The sequence below is a fragment of the Eurytemora carolleeae genome, unplaced genomic scaffold (genome assembly GCF_000591075.1).
Source record: "Eurytemora carolleeae unplaced genomic scaffold, Eaff_2.0 scaffold775, whole genome shotgun sequence".
Classification (NCBI taxonomy): Eukaryota; Metazoa; Arthropoda; class Copepoda; order Calanoida; family Temoridae; genus Eurytemora; species Eurytemora carolleeae.
This window is the reverse complement of record NW_019396662.1, coordinates 51,979-62,062: the sequence shown is the minus strand read 5'-3', so window position 1 is coordinate 62,062 and position 10,084 is coordinate 51,979. Positions and strand designations below refer to the sequence as shown.

General features: G+C 32.4%; 1 protein-coding gene across 2 annotated transcripts in view; it reads right to left on the bottom strand.

The window, feature by feature from the left end:
- Positions 1-50: 50 nt before the first annotated feature.
- LOC111707056 (adenylyl cyclase-associated protein) overlaps positions 51-10,084 on the bottom strand; it is a 16,963-nt gene continuing 6,929 nt past the window's right edge. For both annotated transcript variants that reach the window (XM_023480054.1, XM_023480053.1), the window contains exons 3-18: positions 9,776-9,865; positions 9,119-9,242; positions 8,210-8,253; positions 7,813-7,884; positions 7,447-7,468; positions 7,074-7,199; positions 6,817-6,861; positions 6,117-6,170; positions 5,027-5,102; positions 4,746-4,844; positions 4,373-4,450; positions 3,978-4,037; positions 3,677-3,790; positions 3,119-3,193; positions 2,694-2,765; positions 51-540 (exon numbers count right to left, since the gene is read on the bottom strand). In XM_023480054.1, coding sequence (XP_023335822.1) covers positions 463-540; positions 2,694-2,765; positions 3,119-3,193; positions 3,677-3,790; positions 3,978-4,037; positions 4,373-4,450; positions 4,746-4,844; positions 5,027-5,102; positions 6,117-6,170; positions 6,817-6,861; positions 7,074-7,199; positions 7,447-7,468; positions 7,813-7,884; positions 8,210-8,253; positions 9,119-9,242; positions 9,776-9,865 — 1,229 coding nt within the window. In that variant the 3' untranslated portion in view covers positions 51-462. The remainder of the gene's footprint in view (positions 541-2,693; positions 2,766-3,118; positions 3,194-3,676; positions 3,791-3,977; positions 4,038-4,372; positions 4,451-4,745; positions 4,845-5,026; positions 5,103-6,116; positions 6,171-6,816; positions 6,862-7,073; positions 7,200-7,446; positions 7,469-7,812; positions 7,885-8,209; positions 8,254-9,118; positions 9,243-9,775; positions 9,866-10,084) is intronic.

Below are 10,084 nucleotides of genomic sequence, written 5' to 3'. Positions count from 1 at the left end.
GCTATCAAATAAAGGTAAATCATGCTGATATAATTTCTTAAAAACTGAGAGGGATTGCATAAGTGTTTATTTTAAAAATAAGATACTGAAGTTTAAGCATTTACTGTTTGCATATTTGGATAGATATAATTATAACATAAAACACATATTTTTTTACAGCAATTGACATAGGCGACATCAAGCAGGAATATAAGTAACTTATATTAAAAATAAATCCATTTGTTATATATCATAGTCTTAGGTGAATATTTAAAGTATTAAACATATTTTTGTTGAAATCTGATGAGAACAAGTGGAAAAATCGGCCAATTTATAGAATTCGTCATTTTCTTCTAGTCCGTTTAAGTCTATTTGATTAGATCCATGTTGAGTATATTCTAAATTCCTGTTCAAATCTCTGATATGTTGATCACTTTCAGCAAACTCACTGATTTCGTCTTTACTCCCCCGCTTCTCTAAATGCTAGAAGGATTCCATTGGAGTTGTTTTCAGTTTCCCGCCATTCACGATAGTTTTGAACTGTTCTGGAACTGGGAATTCCTGAAATAGTGGAGTTGAGAAACCCTAAAGCAAATTGAAGTTGTATAGTTAGTTCACTGTCCACTAAACGCAACTATATCTTCGGTCAGTGTACTGCAAAATATTGCAGAATGCACTGAAAGCTTTGTTTAAGGGTGAGTTAACTAAATTTAATTCCGTTTTCCTTCGATGCTGTGTTTAATAGCCTATGTCAAAATCGGCCAGCTTTTGGTACAGGAAGGAGTAGTCGGTAATGAGGTGCCCAAGGACAGGTGTATTAAACCAAATTTTTTTTTGATGACACTTTATACCTAGAAAGTTCGACATATCATAGATCCCTACTCAGGCATAAACATATCATACATACTTCCTCATACATATATATATATATACTTGACTGTTAGACATATCATACATCCATACGCCTTATACATATCATACATCCATACTCAGTCATATAAACCTAGAATGTTAGACATATTTGATATCATACATACTTACTCAGACATATATACTTAGGCTTATATACCTAGACAGCTAGACATTTTTTACATCCATACTCAGGCATATATATCAAGACAGTTGGACGTATCATATATCCATACTCAGGCATATATACCTAGACATTTAGACATATCATGCGTCCATACTCACTCAGGCATATATACCTAGACATTTAGACACATCTTATATCCATACTCAAACAGTTAAAGATATCATAAGTACACACTTAGGCATATATACCTAGACAGTTAGACATACCATACATCCATGCTCATACACATATATCTAGTTAGTTAGACATATCTTACATTCATACTTAGGTATAGATACCAAGACAGCTAGACATATCCTACATCCATACTCAGGCATATATAGATAGAAAGGTAAATATATCATCATAGATAAAGATAGATTGCGCATAAGACGAAATTTTTCATCTTGAAAGATATAAATGTACAGAGATGTTTTAAAGGTATTCCTATTATATAGATTAACTAGGTCGGTTGTGAACATTGGCTGTTCTTATGTCATTGAGTACTTGTGGTGTACATGAGTTCTGTAGAAAGAAATTTAAGTTAGTTTAGTCCTTCTCATGTCCTTCTTCAGTTCTCGTCAATATGATAATTTGATAACTTGATATTCTCAAAATAAAATTCACTCCTGAGTGGTTTAATAATTATGAAATCCATTAAAACACCAAACCACCCCACCCCGCTTATCATTTAAGTACACTTTGACCCCTAGAAGTATGAGTTCTCGGACTGTACAATTCTTGGTGATTTTGCGTACATAAGCTATCTATGTTTATTTATTTATCTATGCATATCATACATCCATACTAAGGCTTATTACCTAGATAGAATTAGACATATTATACCCATGACTTGGTATATATCCCTGAGTATAAATGTAAGATATGTCTAACTGTCTTGGTATATATGCTAGATTATAGATGCAAGATATGCCTAATTCTGTAGGTGTATAAGCCTGAGTTTTTATGTAGTACGGTATGAAAATCATAAATTCGAAATTTTTCGAAAATCTTTATTTCTAAATTTTATTTTTCGGAGAATATGGGATAGGTATCAAGAAGAGTACTTTTTTATATGTTAGTCTACATCATGTAGATTACAGAGGAAGAAAAAATGTATATTGCTTGATGTGTAAGAAGGTCCCTAAACGGGCTTTAAAAAAACTTTAAAATCATCAAAAAAAACGGCCGTCTTGCAAAGTTTAGGCCCCGGGCAGGGACCCTTAGGGTCATCCAAAAAAAAATTTGTTTTGTAAACCTGTCCTTGGGCACCTCTATAGCGACTACTCTTTTCTGAACCAAAAAATTTACCGATTTTGACATAGGCTAGTGTTTAATCATTCATTTAAATTGGAATGTACAAAAAAATAGAAAGACTGTCTTTGGCGTCATACGAGTCTTTAAGTTTACGAACATTTATAGTTGAAGTAAATTTACTTTAATTTTTTCTAACATCGAAATTGGCAATTCATTTTATGCAATTAATATTTATTTGTTAAAATGATTTTGAAGAATACATAGTTTGATAACTTTTTAATTTGATACAAATTTGATTCTCAATCTTGATTTTTTTAAAGCAAAAACCCCCAAAAAGTAGGAGTTCCCAAAAAATGTGTTCGACACAAAATTATTTTAGAACCTTTGAGTCGCCTGAGGGTTGAGGAACTGTAATATTCACTCCAGCAGTTTTAGCAGTTACTATCTCGCAATTCTTCAAAATATCATAATGTAACATAACATTCAAACTAAATTATTATTCAAACCTTTAACAACTATTTTCTTATCATCTGCAATTTAAATTTTAAAATCCACCAAAGAACAACCCGGTTCTAACATATTTCTTTATTAATTAATAATGATTATTACAAAGCTCGGATATCATTTATTTTATTATTAATTATTATTGATTACTGTAATTATTTTCTAGAAGATGTTAGAACCTTGCTTTTCAAGCTTAATTTAAATATCAGTATTTAAGGGATCTTGGTGGGATCTAAATTCAAGGAAAAAAGCCAGAAAAAAGTTGATTGAATAGATTGGCATTTAAAAATATTTTACAATTACCTTAGATTGTTCACTCAGATAGATTTGAACTGAATCTGTTTTATCCAGGGTAACAATTGGAACTGTACCAAGCACCTACACAGTATAGATGTTAAGTACTTTTCCCAAAGGTCTTAAGTGGAAACTTCCAAAATGTGCAATTTTTTCAAGTGTGTGAATGTGATGTTTCTGAAATCATTTTACAGGAGCAAATTAAATGTTACAAGGAATATAACGCATGTTTGTAAAAAGTATAAAATAATAAAAAATGTTTAAAAATCACCAGAATAACTTAAAATGGAAATTTTGAACATACGGGTCTCAAGGGAATTTCATTGTTAAAATAAATAAAAATTCACCGATTTCGGGCGAAAAAAGTCTTTGGAGTGATTTTTAAAAAGAGAAAATGTTGACCATAACTTGCCCAATTTTTAATATTTGCAAAAGTGCAAAACTGGTTTGAACTCATTTGTGGCCTTTAAATTCTTAATATTTGAGAGGTTATCTGGACCTTCTTACTCATTTCTTTTAACATCTTTAGAATGATTTATGTTCACTGTTTTACAACGAGAAATAAACCTGTAGTTCAATGCTTGCTGAGTTGACGACCTCTGCGCTTGAAATTAAACTATCGAAGACAACTCCAACCTTCTTGCAGCTGTTCAAGATTATATTATTGCATTTCCCATCAACCTAGGAATAGATCTGATACACCAGATACACTCTAATCTTTCCTCACAAACTCCCTTTTTTATTTTTCACATTTGAAGTTATGAATATAAAATTCCCATTCGTAAAAAGTTGGGCATAATTGATATTGGATACATACCTTTTCAATATTTTCTAAAAAGAGATATTTCTTTATGAAAAAATGTTCTACCTTGATTACAGCATTCTCACATTTAAAAATGTAAATAGACTGATTTGCCTGAGCTGTAACCTAAAATATAAAAAAAAAATTCTTCAAATGGTCGAGGTAACGTAATTTCAAGCAATCCTCTGTTCCAAGAGCTGGTAAATTTACTTAGTGCCTTTCAAACCTTTATCTGAGAATGGGGAAGGCATCTAGAGAAATGGATAAATTCCTTCAAATTTCTTTCTGGTCTCTGCTTCAAGCAATTTGTGCTGGGACTATGGTTTAAAGCGTATTGTTGTGAATTGGACATGTAACTCTGCAAATGGAGGGTAGCTGGACAGTTGCTTTGGATAAATGATAAATAACTTACAGAGATATGTAAATATATCAATTAGATTTTTGAAGTTTTAAAAAATTACCTTTATATTTGAATTTCCTTTAAAATATTCCACCATCCATTTCTTACCGTCCAGCTCTAACTTCTCCACTCCCCCTTTCTACAAATATTAGAAATTAATGAGATTATTGAAATGTGATCTGATTAACACTGGATTTACAAGATTGTTACGGGAATAGATGATTGGGATGAAAATTTATTGTTCCGGGAATAATAAGAAATCGAATTGGAAAAATTGGATTATCTAGAAAATAAGGATCGGATTAATAAGATTGCCTATATGAATTAGGGGGTATGTTGGGAATGATTTGAATGAAACCGATATGAATGTATTTCTATGCTGGAAAGATAAGATTAGGATTGGGATTGTAATAAGAAGAGAGATGTTTATTTACCGCCGAACCAGCTCCATAGACAACAGCTTTCTTCTTCGGGAGCTGCTCTTTTGGCTGCTCATGCAGAAAGCTTTTATTTGGTTGCCTGGAATCATCCATCTTAAGAAAATGCATGTTAATTAATGTACCTAATAATATGTGCATAAATCAAAAATTTGTTGTATCATTTTTGCACATTGTATAGTTGACATTTTTTCGACAATGATGTATGATTATTAACAATATTTATATAATCAAAACTTTTCAGCATGATATGTGGGATATCACTGTACGCTAATTACCTTGGGAATATATTCTGCTCCGTTTCTATTCCACTGAAGTCCAGTGGTGTGATTTTTCTTTACGAAATCTGCCAACCTTAATTTTCTTTATTAATTTATGTCCAATACTTTAATATGTGAATTCGAATGTTTTTAGGACTAATTTCACATTTGCATTGCAAAAGCCTTGAATTGGTATTATATTATTATTGTCTTGACTTCATGTTTCTTCTGCTTAAGTTTTTTCCATTGGATGACACAGCTGACCTGAACCTGCAAGAAATCCAAAAACATATTTGGATCCGCGTGAAGGTCTTCTGATTTTAGATCAGTTTTCACTCAATTTTCCTAGGAGTAGCTTCCCATAGCTACACATTTTCAAATTACTTTTTTAACTTTTAACCCTTTATTAGAATCATGGTTTCAGAGTTATTAAGATAAGATAATTTTCATTTGTTTACCATTATTTAGTTTCAGTCAGAACTTAGCCTTATTTCTAAAAGAATTTAGTTCTTGTCACAAGCTCAAACTTTCTTTTCCTAAATCTTTTCAACCTGATGGTGTGAATTTTTGTTATTTCAAACTTAGACTAGGGTTTTTCCTCACACCCCTCACAAGAACTAAATTCTTTTAGAAATAAGGCAAGTTCTGAATGAAACTTAATAATGATAAAAAATGAAAATTATCTTTTCTTAATATCTCGATGAAACCATAATTTTAGGATTAAAACTTAGAAAAGTAATTTGAAAATTTGTAGCTATGCGAAGCTACTCCTATGATTTGAATGAAAATGTTTTTAGATTTCTTGATCCTATTAGTAAACCTACTTCAGGTTAAGGAGAACTTTTCTACCACCTTTTTGTAATGTTTTTGGTCGTCAAAATAATGCTTATTGAATAAAAGTAAAAAAAAATGTTCATTTATTTAAAGAATTGCTAAGAATTTGATCACTCACTTCAATCTTTAATAATTTTCTAATCCCTTTGTACTAATCGTGCAAATTTTAGGCAGCTCTAGCACACTATATAAATCCTACTCCTCTTGGAAGATTAAAGTGAAAGATAAAGAATTATAAAACTAGAGTTTGAGTCGAGTAATTAGTTCCTTTAACCTGGTGAGAATTTCTATCCAGGAATCCACAAGATCCTTGTCTGCTTTACTCTCCCTTAGAATTAAAGAGACTGTAAGCTTAATTAAAAATGACCCTCCATACAAAGACAGTAATGCCTGATATACAACGGTACATGAAAATTTGAAAAGATAAATAACGAAGAATTAAAAAACACAGGTTTCAGGGAAAAACCCCGGATTTAAAGATAATATTTCACCTAAATCGATGAAATCTCAACTCTAAAACATAAGTATAGATATTTAACACCTCAAATGGGATTTAAAAGCAGAATATGATATTTAATATGGCTTCAGAATTATTTGGAATATACAGGGTTACCCGAAAAGAATGAGACAAGATGATAAAGACGACCAATAAACCCGACCTTTGGACCAATTATCAAAGACATAATAAAAGTGTAAAACTGTCTCAGTAGGTTTATTTTCTATGGTTAACTGATGATTTTTAGGATACACTTTATCATATTTCCATACGTACGCTCTGCAAAAGAACAACAATTTTATACTGGCTGAAAGGAATTTTTTCGGAATTAAGAACACAGCTGTACATGTCAACTTCACCGATCATAGATGTCCCTGAGGATCTCAATGAAAAAAAAATCTGCCAAGAAATCCTAGGTTTTGTCAGAAAACACGTTTTTTTGTGAATTTCGTGGATTTTTCTAGAAGTTGAAGTTTACCTGAGAACTCTGTTTGCGTAAAATTGTCCCGCATCCTTCAACTCTCTATACAAATAAATCATTTGTTTAAATAGCTTTTACTTATATTTTGAACGGGATGTGAATATTAATTTTAAAAAGGTTACAACAAGTAAAGGGCTGAAAATTAGTTAAAGGACTTTTTCTTCAACTTTCTATGTAAGGCCGGTGCACGTGGTAACACTCAATCTGACATTTGGGGAGGAGTCAGGGGTAACGCCTACCCAGCCAGCCTATACCTGACGTATGGTGCGGGAGCTGGGGTAACGCCTACCCAGCCTAGAGCGGGTACTGACTCTGATATCATAGATAGATGGTTAAAGACTGGACTGCATCTCTTTTTCTCTCTATAAGCCTGGATTTCACTAAAAAATGTTAAAATCAAAGAAACTGATTACTTGCCACAAACAATAATTTTCTAATCCCTGAATCTTTACAACTAAATTGTTATAAACCATAAATATTTTATTAAAAGCCATGATGGTGTTTAATGAAAATCTCAAATATCGAATCACGACAGTTAGGTCTTAAATTAAAAATTAGAAAAAATCAATATCTTATTTATATTAATAATAATGACGACGATAAACTATTGTGAAATATTTGTCGCACCTGATAAAGTTAGCAGTGGGCTCTAAGAGATTAGAATATATTAGCTGTCAAATAAAAACAATTTGTGTATTTTTATCATTTGAAAATTACAAATAATTGCTTTTGACCTTTAACCGGCGAAATGTGTTCAGCTTTCACCCTGCTTTTGGTCTGCATGAAACTTGGGGAAACTAGTGGAGGGCGGTAGCCGCTGACCCCCCCCCCCCTCCACCTCCAAGTTGCGCCTCTCAATGTAAAAAACACAGTACAAAGAAATGTTTTCAGCTTCATGGAGAAAATACTTCTATAAAAAAATCACCCAAATACTTGAAAAACATTACGATGAATACTCCAAATTAAGTTATAAAATAATATATTCAAACTTCCCTAACATCTGATTAAGCACATCATCAGAAGGTTTACGAGATTTGCCAGCTTTTTCAAGGAAATCTCGTTGTGCTATTTACATAACACTTCAGTTTTTATAATTAATAATTTTCTTAATTCTTAAATAATAATTGTCCTAGATTATAATAGTATATTATTACTGTCAAAGAAAGAAAACTCATATTAAAACGTTATTTTCAATTAATTTTTTTGATTTGGAAAAATAAATTAAAATTAAAAGAGGTCCTTTCCAAACCTTACAAATGAGATAATAGCAATGAGTAATGAGTAATATTGATAACTTTAATCCTGCAAGGTTAACCAACATCAGAATTAAGTTTGCATTGTTTTAAAAAAAAGATAATAAAAAAAATCTTGAAGTTTGAAGTGAATATACCTAGAAAGAGGTTTTCCACTATTCTAACACAGTGCACCAGGTCACTAAATTAATAATAAATTAGGTTTTTTTTTCAAACTCTGGTAGATAATTATCATATTTAGATTTTGATTTTCAGTTATATCAATTTCTAAAGGCTCAGGCACTGTGATCTGGCCAGGCTGGATTCGTTGCATAAAAAACGTGCTGGGTCCTTCGACTGAATGCATATACACTACAGTACATGTTGTACGGGCACGGATCATATAACTTTTAGAGTGGGGTGCAGGCAAGGAGTATGTAATAGAAGGGAGATACAACTGACGCGGCCCACCCTACCATATTATTATACATGCTTTGCAGACGGGTACTCCATTTGAATAAGAAATATTTGTTCGATGTACAGATACCGCGTATACAATAACCTATTTTGAATATTTCTTATACAAATGGAGTACCCTTCTGCAAAGCATGCATAATCATATGGTAGGGCGAGCCGCGTCACTTGTATCTCTCTTCTATTCCATACTCCTTGGGTGCAGGTCGGTACTTTTGTACGAGATACTGCTAATCCACGAAGCCTGAATTCAGTATCCACAGCGGAACCTTTTAATTTGAAGCAGTTAAGTTCGAATTCTGGTGAATCTGTCTTGTGTTTCTGAAGAGTTTGCCGTTACAAAAGTTTCAAACTCAGCCAGTTATCTTAATTGCAAAAGGAATTGAGTTTTTGCCACAAACTTAGCATTTTTAATCTTTGCAACCCTGTGTCATATTTCATACTTTAAATTATGTAAGATGAAATATTGTTAGTTTGAAATAACATAGGTCAACACCATCAGGGTTGCAAAGATATAGGAGTTCAAATATTTGAGTCTGTGACAAAAACTCAATTCCTTTGATAAAAATTCTACATTTAAACATTATTTCAACCTGTTTTTCCCTTCCGCCATTGTTTTGAAGAAGTCTACCTCTGTTAGAACAAGAATATCAAACTCTGAGACAGATTGTTCCTCGCTGCTGGTCAACAAACCTGCTCCACGCTCTAGCTCAGTCACTACAAGCAAGGTTTCTTGATAGAAATTAATTAAGTTCCGGATACTGGATAGTGCATGTTAACCTCTGAGTAATTAAGTAAGGAATCTTTTTAATCCGCTGTTTATTTTTAATCAGCTGTTTATTTTTAAGTTTTTTACTTTCAGGTGGCTTCATACAAATTTACGAAGTGAAAAAGCAAGCAGAAAGGAAGATTTAGAAGAAAAAAATTTAAAACTTTCTTCCCCAGAACTAGGAAAACAAAAATTATTTCAATTTTGTTTAAATTTTTCTAATAATCAAAAAGGGAAACAAACGTTTTCAATTTAGATTGAATTCTCTTCCCCATAAGTTAAAAAAGGAAAGTTAATTCAGCTTGAGTTATACCTTACCCCCTGAAAACCATAGATTTCTCTGACCCAGGGGGCTAAGCCCCCATAGCCCCCCCCCCCCTGAATACGCCTCTGTATAATTTTTGAATTTCCTAGCGATGTTCGTTACTGTGAAGGGTAGATGGTGTCATATTCGTGTATAGTCCTGTGCAAATGTATTTACCAAAGGTTGCAAGAGGTCCAAGATCCCCTTTCTTAGCAATTTCGACGCATTTCTGAAGTCGAGTATTGTTTGCATTTCCGAGCTTGGGGCCTGGGCCATAGAAAACATTCTTATCAAAATCTATCTATATATAAATTTGGCTTGTCTGTCTGTTTGTTTGTATCCAATAAACGTCAAAACGGCTGAACCGATCGGGCCCAAATTTTTTGTGGGACATCTAGGGACCCCAGGGAAGGTTTATGAATGATCAAAATTTCAAATATTTGTCTCCATCAAAATTCGATCTTCATTAAATTTTTTAAAATTTTG